Here is a 27,375-nt window from a genome sequence, read left to right on the forward strand (position 1 = left end):
CGGCACTCCCACAAGGTACCCCAACGGCCAATAAACACGAAACGTGTTCCACTCATTATGAGTCAGAGCAGTGTGATTCAATCACATGATAAAACCGCACACCCACCCAAATGGTTAAACTGAAACGACGGACACTAAATGGCAGTGAGGACAGGGAGCAACAGGAACTAGTTAGGACACTCACGCTGGAAAACTCTCTGTGGACTCTACAACCCAGCAACTTTACCCCTAAGTACATGCCAAAGGCAGGCACATGTAATCAAGACAGCTACAGAAAATCTTCGTATTAGCATTACTTGTAATAACCAAAAACCTGGAAACCACCTCAAAGGTCCGTCGACCACAGAACAGATAAATGCATCGTGGTACAGTCATACGCTAGACTATACAGACATGAGAAACAAAGAATTACAGCAACACCACGAAATATGCTCCACAAAGCAGGCAGACACAAAGGAATCTAATTCTATTCACAGACAATCAAAAACAGGCAAAACCACACAAGGGTGTTAGAAGTTTAGGTAAGTTACCTTTTGGCAGACAGAGAGCGTCATGACCGTAGGGAGCCCCCTGGGACCTTGTGAGTCCTGGCAATAGTCCAACTCTGGGTCTGCTTAGTGGTGATGCAGGGCTTTGCCTTATAACAACATATGAAGTGTACATTTATGTTTTGTGGCCCTTTCTGTATTTCTGTAATATTTACATAAACGGTTAACAACAAAATCTTTGGAATGCCATTCTCATGTGCCTCTCACATTCCCCACAATTTCAAATTAAATCTTCTCAAATTAATGGTAGGTTTTTCTAGTTAGTATACATAATTACATGCAGAGAAGATATATTTACTTAGTACTAAGTATCTTCTTCATGAGGGTTTCATATATATATATATTTTTCCCTAGCAACTTAAAACTCAATAAAAACTGGCTTACAGTATCAGGCAGGTGTCCAAATGAAATAAAACAAAGCATACTGCAAACTTGGAGATCAGTTATAATTTCCAAATACATGAAATAAACATGTGATTGTTGGTGAAGACTATCATTGTAACACAAATACTGTAAGAATTTGGAACCATAGTTTTTTGGTAACTATCTAAAATTTTTTTTTTCCATCTTTTAATAGTGGATGTGAAATTAGATTCCTAGGAAAAAACCCCGTGTCTCATTATAGTAAATTAATGACATGTTACCTCTTTTTTACTTTGTAAAACAGTAAAACCTTAGAAACATCATCTTAGAATAAATAGTGCAACTTACCTGAACTTAAAAAGTATACTTTGAAACAGAGGCATAGAACCTTCAGACTGTATCATGGTGGCTCCAGAAATCTCTCTCAGTGGCTTAAAAACCAGTCACCAGAACTTTAAAATCAAATAAAACTTCCTGCTATGATGTGATCTTATTTGCTGGAAGCATCCTTGAACTCTGAAGTTGGGAACTCAAATATATTACTGCTGGAACCGCTCAGTGATTTATTCCAATGGCATTGTGGTTATTAAACCCTCATAAAAAAAGTTCCTAAACTGATGTTTTAGCAGCAACTTTTAAAAAGGGAATTTCTTATCACTCTTAATGCATGTGTAATGTTGATGTGGACACTTTAAAAAAAAACATTCCATGAGGCTATACGAGTATCCAATGCAGCATTATAGCAATTTTACAGAACAAATTAGATGATGTGGTTTGAAGAGATGATGACCAACAATGTAATTATAAGCAAACTCTTTCCCACACAAATGTCATACTTTCAAAGATATAAATAGCTAATATCCCCCTCCTTCTAACTCCATTCTAATTCTTAGGTTTGTAAAGCACACAGAAGTTATTATTCTAAGCTGACACCTCTTAATTTATGGGGAAAAAAAAGGAAATGCATCTGAGAGATGGGTACAGGATCGAAACTCAGTTATCCTTAATCCTTTCATTTCTTTCTTCACTATGTCAAGCTATTCTTCAGGCCTAAAACACGTAACACATTGGGTAATTAAAAAAAATGTTGATTTTTAAGTTTATTACTAATTTATTCAGGGCAATAAAGTAGCCATTACCATTAAGAACATTTTTTAGGATGGTATACAATCATGTATAGTTAAGATTTTGGCATTTAAGGTATTAAACATTTTATGAATTTAATTAAAATATAATAAATTCAACTTGTGTCTCCAACTTTATGTTGGTCATAATACTTTTCATAGTGTGCAGTATTTGAATCTGAAGATGAGAAGCACACAAGCATTACAATGACCTCTTTTTAAAGTTGTCTAGATTTTGGACACTGGGTTAATGGTTTGAAAACAACTGCATTACACTCTATTTATGAGCAAACCAGAAAAATTTTATTGGAGTAGTAGCTAAGAATGCAGCTTTTTAATGGAGACTGAAAAAAGTAGGGAAAGTGTGAGATAACAGCTATCCCTTAGAATATAATAGTTCAAAATCTTTCCAAAAATCTTATTAAAATGGAGGCAACATCAGTTTAACATTTGACAGGTATGAAAATAATTCTCAATAAGAATCTTGCCTAATAATTTTTGATCTTGGATTAGTACAATTTCCAGTTACAGAAGTAAATCTTCTAAGTATATAAATTGGGTCCAAGTGAACCAAATATATAATAGTCCTAGATTATCCTTTACCTTTTTATAAATTCTTGAAAATGCAAATAGTATACTTATGATTCCTTCATAAAAGTGTCCCTTAAATCATAACAACTTCAAAGTACCTTGACTTATATCAGAGAATAGCATATTCAACTCCTATCCTTCTATTTTTACTTACCATATAAGAATAACGACAACAGAATTATAAATTCTGCTTTGAAAAGATGGATATTGTTGCTCTTCCCAATGTTTATTCAAGTTGAATTCCTGCTATCAGCAATACTTAGATTAACCTCCCCTGCCAAAGCAGTAAAAACTAAAGGCATTAAATTAGTACCCAAAATCAAAGTATAGCTTTATCTATAAAATTATGTGTTGTATCCTGACATAGGACTGCAAAGGCCGTATAAAATATATTCAGAGACTAATGTCATTATGAATGTAAAAGGTTTTAAAGGTTTCATATATATATATTTTTCCCTAGCAACTTAAAACTCAATAAAAACTAGCTTACAATATCAGGCAGGTGTCCAAATGCTGAGTTTTAAATTCAGCATTATCTTTTCTCTAAGTTGGTTATACAAACATTAAAAGTGCGATAAGCTAAAAACACAACAAAACAAAACACCCTTGGTTTAGTATAACCCAAATTAATAAATAAATTAGAGCACTAAATGATCTAGGAACTTGGTCACCAGAACAGAGCATCAAATAACAATGAACGAACATTACAGCCCAAAAAAAGCAGCAGAAAAATCTCACAGATTGTGTTCCCGTGAATTTTTTTTAACACCGGTGTTCCCACACTTCACAGGTCGTATCCTAAAAAATCCATCAATACCAACTTAAGACCAAGAAATTCTGAATGGATATTTAGCAAAATGCAGTTTGGCTTACTGCCCAAAGTGGTAAGAAACTTAAGTTTGGCAAACATGCTACAAAGCTTGAGCTAACCTGTAAAAATAAACAACAAAGGTAATTGATCAAGAATTCATATTAAAAAAAGAGAAATTGGCATTTAATATGGAAACTTTCCAATATATTCTAAAGGTATACTAAAAAGGCCAGCAATGAAAAAGTGATGACTAAGACAGCAGAAGCAACCACAACTAAGATATACTTTGTTGTATGAAATGAAAGTCCACAGATTGACAGAAAAAATTCTAATTTCGAAAGTCAAGTATATGACACCCTATTTGCCATTACTAATTCCATTAAGATGACTAGGATTTCAAAAGTGGCATTGGCAAAAATGGTACTTCCAGGATTCAACACAAAAGCCCAAACCAAACAATACAAGAAAATCAGATGACATTTAAAGTAGCCTCAACAAATGTGTGGTATTTCTCCTTTACCATTTATACTTTAGTGTTCTTTCTCAGCCCTTAAAAACAGTAGTTGGAATTTCTAAAGCTTCAAGACCATGCATTTCTTATTTATCTTCTCTCTTAATACAGCAAACACTAAACGTAACACAACTTGTTAACAGTATCACTTAAACACTGTCCTGACACAACTGAGGATCTGCTTCTTGGCTCTTCAAACTGGTGGTGCTATTTTGCTCAACAAGTATTTGCTTTTGCTTATGGTCATCTGGTCCTTGGACAACCTAATCACCATGTAGTGGGCTATAGCTCTAAAGTCTACCTACCTCATTTCTCAGAATCTTCAGTGTTATTTTACCCGAATGTGTAAGAATATGGAAAAGGGCCTTTCAAGTTGAACTTCCTAATACTCACAGTTTGAAATGGTCTGGAATGATTGATCACATTTTTAAGCTCTAACTCAGCACACTTACACAGAGGTAGTAGATGCCTTTGGTGAATCACAAGGGCTGCCCTAGCACAAGCTTCTCTCAATCTGCTCACCAAATCTAAATCAGCTCCACCAGTGAAAACAAATTTCAAGTTCTGTTTCATAATAAGAAAGTGTACGACCAAGTCTTACAATCAAATTATGAATTATACCACCTAAATTCTGGAGCATATCAAAATTTAGGAGCTATGCTCATGGTTTAAAGCTTATGAAAAACCACATAAAACAAGAACAATACAGTTAACATCTTGGATCCAATGTGCAGGGGTATTATCACAACTATTTTGTCAGTATAAGAGCTGAATCAATTTCTATGTTGAGAAAATACACATGCATACTACCATTTCTCTATCAAATACATACACATCTCATAGAAACATATCCTCATAGGAAACACTGATTTTACACTGTCTTTTTGAAAACAATTTTGCATTGAATGACAATAAAATTACAACTCGTTGTATATCTTAAATTAGAGATGCTTACACACAGAATAGTAGTAATATACAAGAGCACTTCAATAAGAACTGGATGAACAATGCTTAAAGTAAAAAGTTTTTATAACCAAGCTGTACGAACATTAGGGGGCTTAGGTCTTAGCAACAGGCCACTGGACGTGTCAAAAACTGGTCGCTCACTCTTACAACTGAGACCACTGGTAGCACTCGATGTTCTAGAAGCTCCTCCTGAAAATATATGAAGAACAAGAAATAATTTTATTTAAACTAAATACATACATCATTACCTGATAAACTTCCACTCCTAATTTAAAATCCAGAATAAATTTTTCTTCTCTATCTCACATGCATTTTTATTAGCCTAATATAATTCTCAAACAGGAAGGCACTTCAGAATTCCCTCTGGAGATTAAAAATGTATTAATAAACATGCCCAGACTCTAAACTAGGGGATTCTGATTCAATAGATTAGGGATGGGAATAAAGGTTTTAGAAAGCTGCTCAAATGATTCAAGTGAAAAAACAAAAGATCTTTGTATAACCATTTATGAATTTATTCAACAAATAATTTACCACATTCAAGGAACAATGTATGAATTACTGGAACAAGACCCTATCTTAGTTGCTAACTATACCAAGGAAGTGATGCCTAAAGAATGAAATGAATGAATGGAATTACTAGTCATGTGAGTGTTTAAGACTCACATGAGCGCTGAGGAGTTGGGACATTTTAAGTGGGTCCAACTTTCTTCTAACATTGGCATCTCTTTTTTATAGTTTAGAATGCATACGTGAAGTAACAGCACAGGCTTCTGTACATGAGAATGTCTGGCCTTTCCATGTGTCACATACCCTAGCGCTAAGTGGTTACTGCGTGCTACATTTTCTGGGACACACCACCAGCGGGGTGTGTGCTGATTACAGATCAACCATTAGGATGGATTCTGATGATTCTACAGACTAATTCCTGTTTTAGATAATCCAGTGAGGAAGACAAAGTACATATAAGGGCTAAAGATATTACCAAAAATTCTTAACTGGTTAGGGGGGATGTTTTAGCAGCTTTTAAACAGCATTATCTACTCATTTCTTCCTTTAATAAATGTAATGAAATTAAGTCTCTCCATTATTGAAGGCTCTACTGGTATTTTTAATTGTTTTTATCTCCCTGTTTCTTTCCTATGCTGCCATTACACACTGCGAGTGAAGCCTGAAATTAAGTGAATTAACAAAAGACAAAGCATGCCAGTGAAAAATAACAGAGTGCATTCCAGAAGTTAGCTATTTTAAACTCTATCCAATAATATGTTGTATTGTTTAAAAAGGATGAAATACACAAACATAATTACAAAATAATCCTGAATATGCTTACTTAATGGGCTATACTGGCCAAGAGTTGATCTCACTCGTCTTGAGGACGGTGATGAGCTGAGATAACCCATATTGCGATGATAGTCCATCAGCTGGTCAGAGCGTTTCATACCAACTGTTGGTTTCACAGCTTCAAGCCTTTTCAATAAAGCCTTCATTGAAAGACAATCAATTTGAAAGTCAATGTTAGGTAAGTATCAATAAGCAATAAGTTATAGTAATGACTCAGCAAAACAACAGCAATACGTTTTTAAAAAGGCAAATACTTTTAAAAATTTTTTAATTCCAGTATAGTTAACACAGTGGTATGTTAGTTTCAGGTGTACAACACAGAGATTCACCAATTTTATACATTATTCATGTGCTCAACATGATACATGTACTCTTAATCCCCGTCCCCTATTTCACCCATTCCCCCCACCCCCCCCACTCTGGTAACCATCAGCTTGTTCTCTATAGTTAAGGGTCTGTTTTTTTGCTTCTCTTTTGTCCTTTGTTTCTTAAATTCCACACGAGTGAAATCATAAGGTATTTTTCTTTCTCTATTTTGTTTAGCATTATACTCTCTAGATCCATCCATGTTGCAAACGGCAAGGTTTCATTCTTTTTAATGGCTGAATAATATTCCATTGTATATATACCACATCTTTTTTTTGTCCATTTATCTATCATTGGACACTTGGGCTGCTTCCATAGTCTGACTATTGTAAAAAATGCTGTGATAAACACAGGGGTACAGATGTTCCTTCAAAATTAGTGTTAAATAGGAAAATATTTGATAGAACCTGATATTTATGAAATAAAGATTTTAAATCACTTTTGAGATACTATATGAAAAAAATATGCTTTCACAAAAATCTAAGGGTTCACCTATCCTGTAAAACAACTATGATTTTAACACCTGATCACAGGCACATCTCTCTTTTAAGTCGGCTTACAATCTTAGGAAAGGTGCTATAAGGTGAAATACATTAAACCATAGAATGGACAGAGTGGGAGTACTATAATGCTAAAAGTCCAGTGTATTCAACCGTAGAAATCACCATAAACCTATCTAAACTACTATAAGTTCTGTATATGATTACAGAGCCCTGGCTTTCAACCTGTTTACTTTCCAGCTGGGCCCCAACATAGGACACTGAGGAGAGGCCAAGTGCGCAGGGCTCTCAGGTCCCCCACTCCTAGTTTCTACCAGCTCCTCTATGCTTTCCATGTTGCCTGTTTTATATACTAAAGATTCTTCATCAAATTTAGTTTGGAAAAAAAAAGTTTTTATTGGTAAGAAGTTTGAAAATCAACTACTCTAGAATGCAAAAGTTCTAAAAGGATACATAAACCAACTAGCCAAGGCAACATAATATCCAATAACGTATTTTTAATATGATTCAGTAACAGAATCTAATGAGTAACATTCCAAATTTTATTTTTTCTTCATATATTAGAAGGTGGAAAGAGTTTCTTTTGCTTGATTTTGACAGGCATCATTGAGAAAGGAATATTTAAGCAGACCAAATGGATCAAGGAATTGATATATGGTTGTTTTCGTATCTCTTTATTGAATTAAACTATCTCTGTATCAAGGTGATCTTTATTTGAAAAGAGAATGTTGTTCAGCACTCAGATTCTTGTTAAAAAAAACCAGCCTCCTGAGTTCAGTCACAGGACAAGTTTTCTTGCACAACCTTCTGCCTCAACTTAGTCTTTTTTTTTTGTGGCAAAATATACATAAAATTTGCCATTTTAACCATTTAAAAACATATAGTTCAGTGGCATTTAGTATATTCATGTCATTATGAACCATGACCACCAATCACCTCGAACTTTTTCTCGACTTTGTGTTTGCTCTTATCAGTCTCACCCCCGCCCTTCTATTCTAGTCATTCCAATCGGTGTTCTGAGCCATTCCAGAGAAGAGATAGACGGTGCTAGAACAAGTCAAAATACTCCAGAGGAGGACTGTAGAGAAAGGAGGGAAGCAGAAAACTGACCAACTGAGAGATCTCAGCCTGCTAGCTCTTTTTTTTTTTTTTCCTTCCCTCCATGAAATGGCCTTTCTCGGTTTTTAGTCTTCTAAGGATAGAACAGATCTAACTCGCTGAGGAAGCCAGACCCAACTAGAGTCAGTGATTTTCTTTGCTGAGCTGAGAGTTATGATTTAAACACGGTACCATCTGTAAAATCTATGGTCTTGCCACATCATAGCATGTCGTCTTTCTCTTGTTGCACACAGAGAAGCTGTATAATTTAGGGGCAAAACCTCCTAAGATTATACCTTTTCTACCTACAGTTTGTAATTGCTCTGAGCTCTGTAAGACACTGGAAGGAATATTAAGAAAAAAATATAAAATACTGTCCTGTAAGGTAATTTATAGTTTGGGAAGAGAACACTACTGCACACCTGAGTAAGCAAGACATTTACAACTGTTTAAGAAATTTCCTATGTATCACATTGTCAATGTATTTTACTGAGCAGAGCAACATTTGCTGTGCTGATTATCCTCTCAATCTGATTACTGCCCTCTGAACTGCAGAGGGTGGGATGGACAGGATGGAAAACTTGGTATTTTCAGGTAAGTACTAATTTTGATTTTTTGCTGGTAGAAGCCTCATTATTTTTTAGATAAAATAATTTCCTAAATTTACTTGGCTAAATGTATTTTTTTTTAATTTTAAGAAAACTGCAATGCTTATTCATCAGATGTAAAACATACAAAGTAATTATGATCAAAATCAATTTTGAAATAATCGAGATATCAATGCTATCCAAATCACATAGAACATATCATACAGGAGTTTGTATGTCTTCTAGGAATATAATGAGCTAAGCAAAAGCTAAGGGATATCAAACAGAAATACCTCTTGCTTATAAAGACTATCAAAATACAAAGTATTGATTACAGTATAAACCCTAAAATTAAAAGTAAGATATATTTTAATCTAGTCATTTTAGAACTTCTGGGTAAAACTTAAAAAGGACAGTTCAAAATATTTTAACATTTGTTATTAGTGATCAGAAATGTAAGCTATCTAGTCAGAAAGACCCGGATTTAAATCCTGGCTCTGCCACTGATTATAGACAACGTGACTTGATATAGATATGTTCTCTCTCTCTCAAATAAAATCTTTAAAAAATATATATTTTAACAGAGGAACTCCTGAGTGGAAAGATGTTCTGCTTTATTGCCTATGTATTATTTCTCTGAATTTAAAATTGACTAATTACATACATATGTAATATGTGTATATACATATATTCTCAGAAAGTTAAAAAAAATAATAAATTAGCTCCATTTGAACTCTAGGTTCTAATCCTTATACATTCCTTCAGGAATGTAACTTACTTCATTCCCTGATCTTGCTTCAATTACTCCTCACACCCTTTTTTCACAGCTCAGGAAACTGATGTACATTTAAAATAATGAAATAATCTAATTTCTTTTAGACAGTAATGTGAAATATAAGCTAAATACCCTCACTGACCTGACCCCCTCGCCTTCTGCTAAAATTATTCTGATGCTCTTTTATGATAATAGGATTCATGTTATATTCAAATGAAGATAAGGAAATATGCTGTAACAAGAATATTTCGAAATTCATGAATTAAAAAATGAGTCCTCTTTTTGGGCAATGAACAAGTCTGAGTCTTTATGTAGCAAGCACGCCCTCTACTGGATAAAATTATTTTCTTCTTTATTCCTTTTATTTATTTCCCTTGTGAATGAGGAGGAAAGGCAATTATTTGCCTCTGGAAACATATAATAAGATTGTGAACTTCACCAGAAAGAGTAACAGTATGCTTTTAACTCTAAAGCACAGCACACTTAGTTTTATATAATACCTTGGCCCTAATATCTTAGCTACTCAGCACAAAACGATTTCTTTGTTTTGAATTGTCAGTCTAAACAGCCTCTGGATGGCTAACAAGCTAAAGTAAGAGAACTGGAACAGAACTCCTTTAGCCATCGTGCCTGTCGGCCATCTGCATTGGTCTCTATCACTAGGGATGGGGTAAACGAAGGAACACAAATCATAAAAATGTAAAGGAATGGACCCTGCTTGTGCAGCACATCTGACACATGACTACGAAAGTGCTCGTGTGTGTACACGTACGTATGTGTGCATGTGTGTTTGATTATGAATATTCATTGTTAATATCGATATCAAGTCACGTTGTCTATAATCAGTGGCAGAGCCAGGATTATGAACAGGCTAGCAAACATTAAAAAGGGTATCAGCTCACACAGAGGAAATATTAGAGCTAATGTGGATCTAAATAAGGATTTGGTAGGTACCTGATTATAAAATAAAATCAAGAGTTTATAAAAGCAAGCAGTTAGAAAATGCAATAAGAAATCCCATGCACAACAGCACAGAAATACACAGTTTTGAAGAAAACCATAAAACTTAACTAAGGTAGAATATAAAAAGGGCTGAACTAGAAAAAAAAAAGAAGGCTTGAATAAATGGAATGACGTACTATCAGAAGGCAGTATTTTAAGAGTGCCAAACACTCTCCAATTAAAATATAAATTTAACACAATTCCAAAGGAAATTTCTAATAGATTTTTAAAGAAGAAAAATTAATCAGTCATTATGAAGACTTGTAGGAACAGCCAAAAGTTTTATTTTGGTTTAGAGACTGAAGAGTTAAACATAAATGTAAAGACGAGCTCTCCTTGCAATAACATAATAAATGATATTTCATAATAAAATGTTTATTTTGCTGGTTCAGCTTTTAGTTACTTTCTTCACTTTTTTATTTTTTTTAAAGATTTTATTTATTTATTTGACAGAGAGAGAAACAGCCAGCGAGAGGGAACACAAGCAGGGGGAGTGGAAGAGGAAGAAGCAGGCTCCTAGCGGAGGAGCCCGATGTGGGGCTTGATCCCAGGACTCTGGGATCATGCCCTGAGCCAAAGGCAGATGCTGAACGACTGAGCCACCCAAGCCCCCTACTTTTTTCACTTCTGCATGAATTAGTTTTTGATTTAGAGCTGCAATGTCCAAGGTCACTAGCCACATGTGGCTACACAGCATTTGAAATATGGCCAGTCCAAATTGTGATAAGCTCTAAATGTAAAATCTACAACAGATTTCAAAGACTTGGTACCCAAAAGAGAAAAAAAGAAGTAAAATATCTCATCGTTAATTTTTTACACTGGTTACGCATTGTAATATTTTGAATGTATTAAGTACATAAAATAGTTTATCAGAATTTCACCTGTTTCTTTTGACCTTCTTAATGTGACTACTAGAAAAATTTAAATTACACATGTGGCTCACATTGTATTTCTACTATTCTCAAGTATACCAAATAAGATTTTACTATCAAATGGGACAAAAATATTGCTCACATAGACAAATCACTAAGTATGTAAAGTAAAAAGAACACAACAGTGGTAATTCTCCAGTTTATTAAAATAGCTGAAATGTACAACTGAGGGATGACAGAAGCTATAAACAGAAGCTGCTAACAGGTTTCATCCCAGTTGTACAGAGAACAGCCACTATATATTAATGGTTTCAACTGTTGAAAAATAAACCCAGGTTCCTCAAAAAGATAAATTAGGTATATACTCAAAGGAACTGGAAGCAGGCACTTGAACAGATACTTGTATGTCAGTGTTCACTTCAAAATTATTCACAAATAGCCAAAAGGTGGAAATCAGGGGTGCCTGGGTGGCACAGTCATTAAGCATCTGCCTTCGGCTCAGGGCGTGATCCCAGAGTCCTGGGATTGAGTCCCATATCAGGCTCCTCCGCTGGGAGCCTGCTTCTTCCTCTCCCACTCCCCCTGCTTGTGTTCCCTCTCTCACTGGCTGTCTCTCTCTGTCAAATAAATAAATAAAATCTTAAAAAAAAAAAAAAGGTGGAAATCACCCAGGTGTCCATCAACAGATGAATGGATATTCCAAAAGTGGTTCATACACATAATGGAATATTATTCAGCCAGAAAAAGGAATGAAGTTTTGATCCAGGCTACAACATGAATGAACCTTGAAAACATTATGCTATGTGAAATAAGCCTGACATAAAACAATGAATATTGCATTATTCCATTTATAAGAAATCTAGAATAGGCAAATTCATAGACACAGAAAGTGGGTTAGAGGTTACTTGAGGGGAAGGGAGAAGAGAGAGTTATTAATAGGTACAGGGTTTCTATACAGGTGATAAAAAAAGTTTTGGAAATACTGATGGTGCCACTGAAATGACCACTTAAATCAGTTAAAATAAAATTTTACATTATATGTTTTACTATAACTTAACAAAATTAATAAAATAATATACCAGAACCCACTGAATTGTACACCTTAAATGGTTATGGTATGTGTGTTATCTCAAAAAGCTGTTAAAAAAATTAACCCCAAAGTTTGGTAACCTGCATATGCTTCTGCTACCTGCCAGCTGTCTGACCTTGGGCAAGTCCCTGCGTCCCACTCCGTATCTCATTTTCTCCTCCATGACAACACTAACTATGTCATTAAGTTGCTATGAGGATTAAATGACCTAAAATTTATGTACTATGTAATTGCTTGTTAAATAAAATAGTTTCCAGAGTCATGTGGGAGAGTAAAAACAGACAAAAAAGGTAAACCCAAATGTTCGTGACATGATTTCAAATTTTCAAAAATCATGAATGAATCTTGAAAAACTGCAACAGTCGTGTGCAGAAAGGTATCCTGTAGCTTATTACCCACCAACCTCATTTCAACTTGCTCTGCTGTTCCCTACTCGTTGCCACATTTAGGGTAAGGCTCCTGAAGGGTTTAAGACTACTATTTTCTGTAAATACACCTCCCAGCTCCCCAACTCTTGAAATCAGTGAAGGCAGTTAACAAATTTTTACAAAAGCTGGTGCAAGTCTTGGTAAGCACGGTTGAACAGGACTGCACTGGTGATGAAATATGATGAGGATGAATTCTGGAAACTGTTTCAGTCATCTTAATAGCTTTATCGGGGCGCCTGGGTGGCGCAGTTGTTAAGCGTCTGCCTTCGGCTCAGGGCATGATCCCGGCGTTATGGGATCGAGCCCCACATCAGGCTCCTCCGCTGGGAGCCTGCTTCTTCCTCTCCCACTCCCCCTGCTTGTGTTCCCTCTCTCACTGGCTGTCTCTGTCAAATTAATAAATAAAATCTTAAAAAACAACAGCTTTATCAATTATTTTAGCTCTGAATTTATGTGCTCATTAGGGTCTAATTTTAGTTTAAGACAATACCTGTGTTCAAAATCTTGGCTTAGCTCTTTACTCACAAGCTGTGTGTCCCTGGGCTAGTTACCTTGTTCCCTTTAGTCTCAGTTATTCTATCAGTAAAATGGGGATGAAAGCAATACCCACCAGAAAGAATTACTGCATGATTCAATAAGCTAATAGTTGGAGACACTTAGAACAATGCCTGACATTTAGTTTAGAGCCCAGAAAATATCAGCAATTATGATGAATGCAATTTTATGAAGAAAATGATATGCTATGAAGAATAGTTTTTAATGTGAAGATTTTCAACAGTCCACATATGTATTCCTTAGAACACTGAAGTATTAACTTTATGATTTTTAATAATCAACGTCTTTCAGACATTCAAATAGCTGACCAACAAGGATACAATACAGTGAAACAGATTTGGCTAGGGACTGAATACTTCACAGAAGATACATGTATCTGACCCTTGGAATACCATTTCCTGTACTACTGTCTGACTTAATGCACCTAGCCAAGTAAGAGAGCTTTTGGTATTTTCATCCACTGTTCCCTTAAGATAAAGCTTGATGACGAAAAAAAAAAGGCATGTATTGTACATTCCAGCTCAGAGCTCATTATGTATTTCATACCATATATATCTATACTTACTTTAACATAATTAAGTTTGACAATGTGGCTGTTATCTGGTTTCCTGTAAGTTGGCCTTACAAATCATTACAATTCATTTTCTTTGATGACTAAAAAATTTTAGTTACTTACCAAATTTTCTCTTTCAATCCTTTGTTGTTCCCTCTGTCTGTTGAGGGCACTATGATATAACTTAGGGGGATGAACAATCGATCTTGTAGGAATTGTACTTTTGCTTCCTGATTTTTCAGCCTGTCTTGACAGTTCTTTCAAAAGCCTCTGATTTTCCCTATCAATCTGTCTCACCTCCTCTCTTGTGAAAGAGTAGTTTTTCCTTGGTGCTACCGAAGGCTGATCAAAGTGATGTTTTTGTGGTCCTTTTTTATCTAATTGCAGAAAAGCTAAAGAAGTGAACAAGAAAAGGAAAAATGACTAACCAAGGTGCACAGCAACATGGTGGTGTGTACTGATGCTTAACTCTTAAACACGGAAACTGTATGAATTCATGAAAAGGTATGTATGAAATAGTGTTAATGACATCCAGACTACAACTATGTAAAAAGAATTTCAGAGGCAGCTTAGAGTTTTATGCTCTGTTGGGTTCTTTGGGAATAAAAGCTATACACTGAATGGTGAAAATATTTAAAAAAATGTAGATGGTATGAGTTCTAAGGCAGGTATAATTTATGGAAAATGCCCTTGTCATGTCCATTTTATGTTTCCCTAAGGCAGCTTAATAGTTGGGGAGGTTAGAAACCTCTGGTTGACTAAATCAACACACCAATACTTCAATTTAGATAGTTTTTGTTAGCTGGAGGGCATACTTAAAATATAAGATGTCCTCAGCAATGACCAATGGAAACAAGAGTTAAAAACGGACAAAAACAAATGCAGAATATTCTGAAACTTTCAACTTAATCTGAAAATATTTTATGGTTTTAATAATAACATTAAAACAAATACTTCTACAATAAAAATCAAACATTTTATTCCTAATTAAACATAAGCCAAAACGAATCCATTATATAAAAATAAAAAACCAATAAAAATATTTTGCATATTATCAAATGAAATTTTATTTTTATTTATTTATTTATTTATTTATTTATTTATTTATTTATTTATTTATTAAAGATTTTATTTATTTATCTGGCAGAGATAGAGACAGCCAGCGAGAGAGGGAACACAAGCAGGGGGAGTGGGAGAGGAAGAAGCAGGCTCCTAGCAGAGGAGCCTGATGTGGGGCTCGATCCCAGAACGCCGGGATCATGCCCTGAGCCGAAGGCAGATGCTTAACGACTGCACCACCCAGGTGCCCCTCAAATGAAATTTTATTAACATGCTTAATTTTTAAATTTCCATAACAATTTTCAGTAAGTCACAATTATTACTAAATGTTTGTTAGAAGTTCCTAAAAATACTAAGCTTGCTCAATGTTTCAGCTTAACTCTATACTCAAAATGAGTTCATCATATCAGATTAACTGACTGAAACACTTGTTTACAATATCTTTTTTTTAAAGTAACTATTATTTGTTTTTACTTGAGTACCTTTAATTCTTTTACTTGCTTAGCATTTTACACTGTTAAAAGCACAGTGCTATAAGGGGAAGAGACATTTTTAACCCCAATTTTAAAATGTGACCAGTGCAGAGAGTCAAATCATTTGAACAAGGTCAAAAGAACTGGAAGTCTACCTCCCTATGTTTAAACCAAAGACTATATAGAAACTTAAAAAAAAAAAAAAAAAAAAAAGAAAGATTAAAACAGTGGCTTTCTGATAGGAAAAATGAGAGAATTAATGGTTGGTAATTTGTTGAAAATCATACCAAGGTAATGGCAAAACCTGGGAACACACTTAGAAAGATACAGATGCACTGTACATAACTGAATTATCTTGCTTCCAAGAAATGCACATTTTGTAGACTTTAATAAGGTTTCTAGATTAATTTAGCCGCATATGAAGCCTTTAAAATTAAATTTTAAAGGGAATTAAAAGCTATTGTCCTGATGGCATTTAAAAAAAAGTTTTTAGAAGTAAAATAAGGCAATAGCAAAAAAAATAACTAGAATAAAGGAAGTTCAATCTAGTTCATTTAAAAAAATAGCAATCTAGGGGCGCCTGGGTGGTTCAGTCATTAAGCGTCTGCCTCCGGCTCAGGGCGTGATCCTGGCGTTCTGGGATCCAGCCCCACATCAGGCTCCCCTGCTGGGAGCCTGCTTCTTCCTCTCCCAATCCCCCTGCTGTGTTCCCTCTCTCGCTGGCTGTCTCTCTCTGTCAAATAAATAAATAAAATCTTAAAAAAAAAAAAGAAAAAGACTGAAACATTCATTTAAAAAAAAAATAGCAATCTAACTTTCCATGATGGAAAAAGTATATATGTAGTACTACTTACATACTGATACCACATATCACTATTAGTTTTCTAGAGTGGCTATATGCTTTAGTAATGAGGCAACCTCAAATACTTGGTTCATTATTTTTCCAATTAAGATCTAAAAAAATCTTTAACTTGAATAAACTTTCAAGAATACAAACATATTTATATAAATACATACATACATATTTAAACTCACATATTTAAGAAGCATTGTTTTTCCTAATTTTCTTTAACAAAACAATTTTGTTCCAACTCTTTATATCTTTCAATATCATGCTCATCATCACTAGATGCACTTACTGAGTCAGTCATCTAACACCAATCACTAGAGGGATCAGCTTTACTTTCACCGAGGCTGAGACACAGCATTTTAAAAAATTTACAAGTTATGCTATCACTGGAAATTTTATTCCAAGCTATATTAAGTCCTTATTCATACATTAGTTCTTTAAAAAACTCCATCCTGTTGGCATATGCACGATCCCTATTAAAAAACAACGTTATGTTATTTTTAAAGGTTTAAAGAAAAAAATCCAACACCTGTAGTTGAGAGGTCACAATTCAAGGAATAATAATCAAATTTACTAAATTTCTTTGTCTTCTTTATGAACAACTGGTCAGATGAGAAATTCTGTGACATTCTTCCTGTCCCCTTCCTTTAAATCTGGGCAGGTTTGTGGCTGTGAGGACCAAAATGATACAGCCCAAAGTGTGACTTTCAAGGGTAGGCAAAGGAGGAGATGCAGCAGCCCCCCACCGCCCTCCCACCTTGTTTGCTGGAATAAATACTTGTGCTTAGGCCCTGAGCCACCCTCTGTGTCTGACTAGCTTGAGGCTGCCATGTTGTGAGGAAATCAAACACATAAAGGGCCCATGTGGAAGCATTATGACCCTAGTCTCCTGAGTCATCCTAGGTTGCTGCTTTATACATCGAAGTTTTGTGTTTTGTTATCAGAGCAATAGTAACTAATGCAAAATCTGGTGCCGGGAATTAGGGTACTATTGTAACAAAAACCTAAAATACATTGTACGAGCTTTCAGACCCCATAGCAGTAGAGCTGGAAGGTCTGGAGATGGTTGATGTAGAGGATGGAGTGGCAGAATTTCAGCAAAACTGTTGGCTGCGGTGACAAGGAAAATGGGGAAAATACCTCCCAGTGGTGGATTTGGCTAAGTAGATCCCCAGGCAGGATGCTGAAAGGATCAATGGTTTATTTTATCCATAATAATGAAAGAGGAGAGAGAGAAGCTTTAAAAAAAAAAAAAAAAAAGGAACTGATCAATTTTCAGTCAAATTATAGAGAATATAAAAGAACTAGGACTTGGATGGCTCAAGAATGTATCTACTACTCCTTCCTAATCTCTCCTGACAGAAGACTGTCCAAATACTCAAAGAGCTATGACGGAGGAACCATGAGTGAGGAGTTTTAGCTGCACTTGGACCAGATTTAGACCCTGGACGGGGAGGTGGGGCACGGAGGGGAGTGAGATCTTTGGAAAGGGGGAATATGTTTTTGCATCTGAAGGAATGTAAATCAACGTGTGGCCACAGGCTGAAGAGGCTCTGAAATCTGTCCATAAACCTGACAGTCCTCCCATTAGGATGGAGGGTATGTGTCCCTCCCTCTTAAATCTGGAAAGGTTTATAACTGTTTAAACTAACAAAATATGGAAGAAATGATGCTGTGTTACCAGCACGGTCACATTCTGAGGCTAGGTCATAAAAGGTGATGAGGTTTTTGCCCTGTTTCCTTGAACACTGTACTTGGAGCCCTGAGCCACCAAGAAACCTAGCTGTACTGAGGCTGCTATCTGTGAAGAAGCCAGGACCCATGGAGAGCTGCAGTGGGCCCTTTGCTCAGCAGTCCTGGTCTTTAAGTCTCACAATCCCAGACACCTGACATGTCAATAACCCAGCACTCAGAGGACTCTAGTCCCTACGGTTAAGTCACCCCTGCCTCTGAGTCTCTCCACACCCCAAGTGTTGGGGTGATTTGTTTTGTACCAATAGTAATTGGCATTTCATCACTTAAAAAAAAAAATTGTGTAAGAGACAAAATACCTGTGGACCTCGTTCAGCCCATACACAGGCAGTTAATTTTGGTGTGTATGATATAATTATCAGTCTTCCACAGTGATTACGGCTTTGCCCATTTCATGATATAGTTCTGTTTTGCTTTTTATCACACATTTCAAATCAATGGCTGTTCAACCATTTTGGTAGATTTAGTCAGCTTATTAATGTAAAAAACTTCTTTGTCCCTTCATGCTTTTCCCATCTTGAATTCTATTTTGTAAACTATTAGGATCGATACTTCTATTTTCTCTTTATTTTCATTCCTCCTATACTATTTAAAATGTCTTTTTAAGTTGGATTTGATTTAAATTCTTAAAGATGCTCTGATGGTATCTTCTGGTAAGTTAAAACCATCTACTTATACTGTTTGATCTCTTTCTACAATCTTCCTTTCTTTAAGTGCTTTTTTGTTATTTTTTTCCCACTGTTACCCCTTTAGGGAGATTGACTGTGTTATTTTTTTTTTCCTCTAATACACTTTAGACGATATATTCTAATTCTATGCTCCTAGAAAAGAAGTTCTTAAACTTCTTGGTCTCGGGACCCTCCAAAGAGTGTTTATATGAGTTACATTTATCACTATTTACCATTTTAGAAATTAAAAAAATACTTTTTTTTTTTAAAGATTTTATTTATTTATTCGACAGAGATAGAGACAGCCAGCGAGAGAGGGAACACAAGCAGGGGGAGTGGGGGAGGAAGAAGCAGGCTCCCAGCGGAGGAGCCTGATGTGGGGCTCGATCCCATAATGCGGGGATCACGCCCTGAGCCGAAGGCAGACGCTTAACCGCTGTGCCACCCAGGCGCCCCAGAAATTAAAAAAATACTTTAAAGATTCATCTCAAAATAATAAACCAATGATAGGCTCACATCATTCTTTTATAAAAAAACAAAAAGAAATCAGTGAGGAGAGTAGCAGAGTTTAACACTTTTGCAAATATTTTAATGCCTGGTTTAATAGGAGACAGCTGGATGCTCATATCTGCTTCTGCATTCACTGTAGTGTGCTGACCCTGTAGTGTAGCCCCTGGAGAATCCACTGTGCACATGTGACAAGAGAACGTAAAACACAAATCATGCCTTAGTTTTATTAGTGAAAATAGTGTTGTCCTTGCAGCCCCTCTCTAAAATCACTGAGCTCTGTTTCAAGTTTATGTTCTTCGTCTGTGAATCTGGTGCCTCTCTATTAATTTTAGAGTCTGTTTGCTGCAGCCTCCCAGTAAAGGGGTAAGATGTGCCACCAGGGAGGATGGGGTAGGAGCCAATCTCAGGACAGGCAGCTTCTTCCTTCTGGAGTAAAACAGGGTCCATACCTTCCCCTCGAGTAAGGCACCTTGCTTCACTCCCTCCTGTGTTGGTGTCAGTTTAGCAGTAAGTTTAACCACTTTCTTTACTCGTCAATGCTTCCTTAATCCCGTTTCTTTCTCTTATATTAGTTTTTCTTCTCAGAATACATCTCTAATAATATATTTAATTATTTCATACAGAATCTAGGTGGTAAAATATGAGGTGGCATGTTTCTAAAATGTGTCTGTTTTGCCCTCAACTTTCTTTCTAAACTGACCTAATTTTACCTATACAAAGAATGAAACATACCTTCAAATCTAGTCCTGTCAATTTATTCACTGTTGTCCAAATATCAGACTCATGCCATAACCCAACACATAAATTTTTGTTTACTCCACTACTTCATTTTTAAAACATGCTCTCGGGGCGCCTGGGTGGCACAGCGGTTAAGCGTCTGCCTTCGGCTCAGGGCGTGATCCTGGCGTTATGGGATCGAGCCCCGCATCAGGCTCCTCTGCTATGAGCCTGCTTCTTCCTCTCCCACTCCTCCTGCTTGTGTTCCCTCTCTTGCTGGCTGTCTCTATCTCTGTCAAATAAATAAATAAAATCTTTAAAAAAATAAAAATAAAACATCCTCTCTGCCTGCCTATTCAATGCTTTACAGCTCCAGGCCAAAGAACCAATTCCAATCACACCTTTTTAACATTTACATAGCAAAGGCAGGCTTGGGGTGGGGATAGGAAGCCCCCCAAATCAGCATCTTATTGAGCAAAAAGAAGCTGAATTATTTAGAAATTCTACTAAATTTTCGAGATCTACTTTAAAATTAGATATCAGATAAATAAAGTCAAATATCTAATAATGCTAGTCTACACTAATCGTCCCTTCTGACAGTTCTCACAGAACCCCAGAACTCTGAATTTAGAATACACCTTAACAACCTGTATCAACTGCCTCATTCTACAAATGAAGTAATTGGGGCACAGAATAGTTACTGCTTGTCTGTGGTCACATGGATAACACTCAGAAGCCGAAAGTCTTCTGATTCCACTTCTAGAATTTTCTTCACCTCACTATATAAGTAACCAAGCTCAATACTGTTTCCTATTCTCTGATACTTGATTTTACATTCTTTGATTAACCTTTGTTTCACAGGCTTAATATTTTATAGTTCAAATTTACAAACTTGTTAACACGTCATTTTAAACCAATAAATCAATAAATAACATTAACACTGTTAGCTATACAGGCATCCCTCACCATCTGAACTCTGGCCCAATACTTACTCTAGTAACTCACTAAATTTTTTACTCAAAACGGTAAAACTATTTCAAATATCTTTGCATTTAACCTAGTGACAATGTTTAAATTGAGAGGGTGTGTTCGGGTGAGGGTAAGTGAGAAGGTGAGAGTATGCTGTGTTCCCACCTCACCTGTCCTCTGATTGGATCACATCTCCTGCTCCTTATTTGTGAGATGTGCTATGCATTATCACTATTGTTTTCTTCATATTAAGTGGAAAAGGTTGTGAAGATATTAGCTGAGACAGAGACCTAGAACAGCCCATAGAACAGAAGTTGAAAGTGATAAAGTGTATTGAGAAATGAGTGCAGAAAAGGCACAGCTTGGCCATGCACACATCTCCCTCTCACCAGGTCCAACAATTTAGTTTTATGAGGAAAACAAAGAAAACTCAGGAAAATATTCTTGGATCTGAAAAACAGTTGGTCAATCAAGCATGAATAACAATTTTGAAAAACTAAATACAAAGAAATGCTTTATGCAACAGACTGATAGCTATAATTAGTGTTTAAAATCTTTCACTGTTATAAAGAAACCTTTGTGGATTGTTATATTAAAGACTCCAGTAACAGAAGTACTGAGCAGCAAAATGCCACCTTTGTTCCTGTGCCTTTAAAAGCTCTGAACAGTACTTTCAATCAGGTCACTGAGATCAGGGCTCCCTACCGTGCAGCAGTATGAATAAATTTTCCTTCTATATTTAGCCAGTTACTGTATTGAACAGCATTTCAGTGCTGCAATTATATTTGGAAAAACTGTTTAGGGATTTTGGGTGGGAAAAATACTTAGGCTTTCCATATCCAACTAAGTTTCAAAAATGAATTAGATAGGAATAGTGAGGGATACCTACATTTATTTTCAGTGAATCCAAATAGATTTTTAATGTCTTGAAACTCAACACTATGGTCCTTGAATTAGCATTGGTATCACCACTGACCTGACTAGAAACGTAGCTCCTCCTGGTTCTACTCTAGACTTAATGAACAGACCAGAATCTGCATTTTAAAAGGCTCTTCAAGTGACTTGTATGCATGCATTTTTTTTTTTTTTTTTTTGAGTGGGAGAGGGACATAGAGAATCTTAAGCAGGCTTCTTGCTCAGTGCAGAGCCAGATGTGGGGCTCGACCTCACAACCCTGAGATCCTGACCTGAGCCAAAACTAAGAGTCTGACACTTAAACCACTGAGCCACCCAGTGGCCCTGTATGCAAAGGCATATTAAAGTTTGAGAAACTCTGGCCTACTGGATAAAGTTGGTTGCCCAATAAATATACATTTCTACTTTCCTCCTCCTTAATTCTTAACAAATCTCCCCATTCCGCTTTTAAAGACACCCACCTATATCCCTTTCCCATGAAGCCCTGTCCCTAAGGGGAAGCTGACCTCCCTTCTCCTGATTCCCACTCATAACTTCAGGGTGAGTCTGGCCCATAATTATCCTATTCCTCTTGCCAATGACTGTCTTACAAAAAGGAGTATAACCCAATTCTGGACAATGAGACATAAGCGAGTCAGTTCAAAGTGCTTCTTTAAAGTTTCCTCCATTCAGAGAGAGCCAGAGGAAGAGAAAGTTTCCCTTTCTCTGGATATTCTCATGTCTGGATGTAAATACTAAAAATTGCTGAAGACATCTCCTACTAGCCTAAGAATGAAGCAAACACCACAGCTGGGGAACACACTGGTAGAACCTGGGTCTCTGAGGACATTTTTGAGCCACTGAATTGGTCAACTCTCAAGCCTGGTCTATCTCTGGAATTCCTATTAGGTGAGAAACATTGTTTCATTAGGAATTTCTGTTTTCTGCATCCAAAATCATCCTAATACAAAGAGATGATCATTGATAGTCCTAACAAAAGCTCAGATATCACAAATTATTTTCCATTAGATGGCTTTTTAAAATCCGACAATTCCAAAAGAGTGAAGTGTTTTCTTCCTAAAAGCTTTTTATTGGATGTGTCCCCTCCTTCCCCCTCTCCGTCCTAGGATAGAGTGGTCCTTATAATTTGTGGAATCAAGGGGCGCCTGAGTGGCTCAGTCGGTTAAGCGGTTGCCTTCGGCTCAGGTCATGATCCCAGGGTCCTGGGATTGAGCCCCACGTCAGGTTTCCCTGCTAGGTGGGGAGCCAGCTTCTCCCTCTCCCTCTGACCCTCCCCACTGCTTGTGCTCTCTCTCTCTCAAATAAATAAAATCTTTAAAAAATAATAATTTGTGGAATCAAAAGTACTTATAAAAATAAGAAATGGAACAGTGGGCCCTTAAAATGCAAATTATAATTTAGTCAAACAGTATTTAAAAAACACAATAAAACCTGCAAGTTATATTATACATTTTCACTAATTTTCTATAACATTATTTTTTTCAATATCCATTTATACTTTTTTCAACCTAATTTTAAAGAAAAAAATTTTCTTATGATTTTAATTTATTTATTTGAGAGAGCGGGAAGGCACACATGCGGGGGTGGGGAAGAGGAGTAGAGAAAGGGACAAGCAGACTCCACGCTGAGGGCTCAATCTCACAACCTTGAGGTGGTGACCTGAGCTGAAATCCAGAGTCTGATGCTTAATCAACTGAGCCACCCAGCCGTCCCTAAAGAGTTTTATGAGATACTTTATATGCCAAATGTTAGGCTGCCACTTTTGAACACATATAAATCACATTAGAAATTAAGAACAACTCAGCACTAGAAATAACACAGAAGAAAAAAAGCAAATATATTAAGATACACGTTACTAATACAAAGCATTAGTGACCAGTCTACATTATCTCATCAGATACATTTTTACGATTTAATTTCAAACACCTTCCAATTTTTGCATTACAAATATTATTTTATAAAACAATTCTGTTGGGGTGCCTGGGTGGCTCAGCTGGTTAGAGCATGTGCCTCAATCTCAGAGTTGTGAGTTCAAGCCCCATGCTAGGTATAGAGATTACTTAAAAAACAAACACTTTAAAAATAAATAAATAAATAAAATCCTGTCAACTTCAAGGAAAACAACTGACAGTATTTTTTGGTGATAATAAAATCTGAGTGTTCCAAGTAAAAATTAGAATCTTGGTAAACTTGAGTTTGAAAGCTTCTCAAAAGCCTTCTGATGAGATTGGTAGTAATATTAACAACTGTCATGTCCAAACAGTGTATTATGAAATATGTCATTTGTAAGCTCAATGAACCAATATTTTCCAAATAACCTATACATCCTGTTACAGAACCATGAAAGGGTAAAAGACATATTCAAAATGTAAGATCAATCAATAAGTTATAAAATAATATACTACGAATTAATTAGTCTCAAATGTCACATTGTAACTAACATTTAAGAAACGAATACCTATGGAATCTTGGTATCAAAGAATATCTAAAATTAACTGAAAAGGGCATTAAAATATTTCTCCATTTTCTGAAGATCCGTGAGAGAGATTTTCTTCATGTATTTCAACCAAAATATCACAACAATTGTATACAGAAGCCGATATCAGAATCCAGCTATCTTCTATTGCCAGGCTTTAGGGATTAGCAAAAATTATTCATTTTTTTTGAAAGATAGTTATGTTTCATAAAACATACTTATTACCATTATTGGTTTATTAACATCATTCTCAGATGAATTAATATTGTTTAAATTTCTAATACAATTTCTAGTATGATAAATATTTATAGATATAACCCACAAAAACAAAAGGCTCTCCCTGGAGTCCCCAATAATTGCAGAGTGTAAATGTTTTTGGTCCAAAGTCCAGAAAGTTTGAAAACTGTTGTGCCAGAGCACTGGGGCTGGTGTTGGAAATCTGGAAGGCCTGGGGACAGACGAAGTCCTCAACCTGATCAATCATCAATCTCATGAATCATACGGTTGACCTTACAGACGAGAAAGTGGCCATAAAATTTTTTTCAAAAGTGAAAATTTTTACAATGGCTTGACAAAGAATTAGAGATTTTCCCTAAAAAAGAACATTAATCAAATATATTCGCACTTATAATTTTGACAGCAGCACAGATGTATTCTGTGTCTTTCAGATGCCAATCTAAGATGTAACTGTTAAAAAAAATCAAATGTCAGTGAAACATATGAAATACACTTCCTAACCACTGTAGCTGTGCAACAACAGGTTTCCTTGGTTCCTTCACTGACAAATACTGCTTATTTTGTGCCAACGGCTGCTAGATTTGGAGATTTTAACAATGAGTAAGACCCTGCCCTCATGTGACTTACACTCCATTGAGAGAAATAACCAAGCAAACTACACTAATTCCAGGGCCTGTTAAGTATCCTGATGGAAGGAAACCAGGCTTTTGTGACAGAGAGCCAGGGGTAGGGATGTGAAGCTACTAAAGATAGAACATTCAGAAAAAAGTATCTCTGAGGAGGTGATATAAACCAAGACTTGAGAAACAGACAGAAGGTCTATGCAAAGAAAAAGGGCAACAGCAAGTGGAAATACCCCATAAATACAAAGTACCTGAGAACAGTAAGGAAGCACTGTGACTGGAGCAAGCTAATAAAAGATTTTTTTTTTTTAAAAAAGGAGATGCAAGCAATACCCGCACGTCGAGTAATGGTTTTCATCAAATTTAATAGCCTATTAGACTAACTGCATAAAAATTTCTGTGGAGCCTAAGCATCAGTGATTGTTTTGTATTTGTTTTAATAGTCTTCCAGGCGACACTAATATACTGCCTGGGATGAGAATCACTGATACTGACTCTATTAAGCTACAATAAGGAATTTGGATTTTATTCTTAACATAAGAGTGAGCCCACTGAAGAGTTAAGAAGAAAACTAGTAAGACTAATTTTATTTTTAAAAGATCACTCTGGTTGTTAGGGGAAGAAGCAAAGGGGCAAGAACAAAAAAACTCAATCCTGAAAGTTTTAGGAGATTGAGTGGAAGGAGCCGAGGCTTAACTACTAGATGGTGATGGCCAAATTCCAAGAGCCTGATTTTTCAGACACACTAAACAATCAATAGGTATAATCAGAGCAAAGAGAAAAGAAAACCTACAAAAAAGGGCACAAGTGTAAACTCCTCCAAAATACTTTACCCATCTGACTGTGAGAATCATTTGACTACAGAAGGGATTCGTTTATACTCTTACATTACAATACCATATGTAAATTATGTACCTCAAGGTCTATTCTTTCAACTGCATTTCAAAGACAGAGAATACTATTTACAACTTAAAAAGGTTACCTTCAAACGACCTCAAATCTAACCTGCAAGCCTCTATTTTACAGTTACATTTATTAGTGGAAAGATAAAGTTTCAAGTTGTTTTTACTTCACCTGGAAAAAATTGTTTCTTTCACACTAAATAATATATGTCCAAAAGTAATAATAAATTGATATGAAATACAGCAATAAAAATTTTTACTAATTAAAAAATATTTATATCTTACAAAAAGATATATCATGCTCATGGAATAGAAGATTAATTTTCTTAAAATGTCATACTACCCAAAACAATCTAAGATCAGTGCAATCCCCATCAAAATACCAATGGCATTCTTCACAGAGCTCGAACAAAGCATCCTAAAATTTGTATGGAACCACAAAAGACCCCAAATAGCCAAACCAATATTGACAAAGAATTAAAAAAACATGGTATTACACTTCTTGATTTCAAACTATACTACAAAGCTATAGTAATCAAAACAGTATGGACTGGCACAATCACAACACATAGATGAATGGAACAAAACAGAGCCCAGAAATAAGCACACGCAATTACGGTCAATCTATGACAAAGAAGACAAGATTATACAATGGGGAAAAGACAGTCTCTTCAATAAATGGTGTTAGAAAAACCAGACAGCTATGTGCAAAAGAATGAAACTGGACCACCTTACACCATATACAAAAATAAATTCAAAATGGATTACAGATTTGAATGTAAGACCTGAAACCATAAACTCCTAGAAGAAAACATAGGCAGTAAGCTCTCTGACATCAGTCTTTGCAATATTTTTTTGGGCTAGTCTCCTCAGGCAAGGGCAATAAAAGCTAAAATAATTACGATCACATCAAACAAAGAAGCTTTTGCACAATGAAGAAAACCATCGACAAAATGAAAAGGCAATCTACTGAATGGGAGAAGATATTTGAATCTACATCTGATAAGGGGTTAATATCCAAAATATATAAAGAATTTACACTCCCCAAAACTATCATAAAATAACCTGATTAAAAAATGGGCAGAGGACCTGAGCAGACCACAGTGAAATACTACCTCATATCTGTCAGAATGGCTAAAA

At 35.8% G+C, this 27,375-nt stretch overlaps 1 protein-coding gene across 4 annotated transcripts in view; it reads right to left on the reverse strand.

Moving 5' to 3' along the window:
• Window positions 1-2,002: 2,002 nt before the first annotated feature.
• Window positions 2,003-27,375, reverse strand: part of CFAP97 (cilia and flagella associated protein 97) — a 36,218-nt gene continuing 10,845 nt past the window's right edge. For all 4 annotated transcript variants that reach the window (XM_044387612.3, XM_026508604.4, XM_026508601.4 and 1 more), the window contains 3 exons: window positions 14,208-14,476; window positions 6,248-6,398; window positions 2,003-5,103 (listed from right to left, as the gene is read on the reverse strand). In XM_044387612.3, coding sequence (XP_044243547.2) covers window positions 4,976-5,103; window positions 6,248-6,398; window positions 14,208-14,476 — 548 coding nt within the window. In that variant the 3' untranslated portion in view covers window positions 2,003-4,975. The remainder of the gene's footprint in view (window positions 5,104-6,247; window positions 6,399-14,207; window positions 14,477-27,375) is intronic.

The sequence above is a fragment of the Ursus arctos genome, unplaced genomic scaffold (genome assembly GCF_023065955.2).
Source record: "Ursus arctos isolate Adak ecotype North America unplaced genomic scaffold, UrsArc2.0 scaffold_27, whole genome shotgun sequence".
In the NCBI taxonomy this organism is placed as follows: Eukaryota; Metazoa; Chordata; class Mammalia; order Carnivora; family Ursidae; genus Ursus; species Ursus arctos.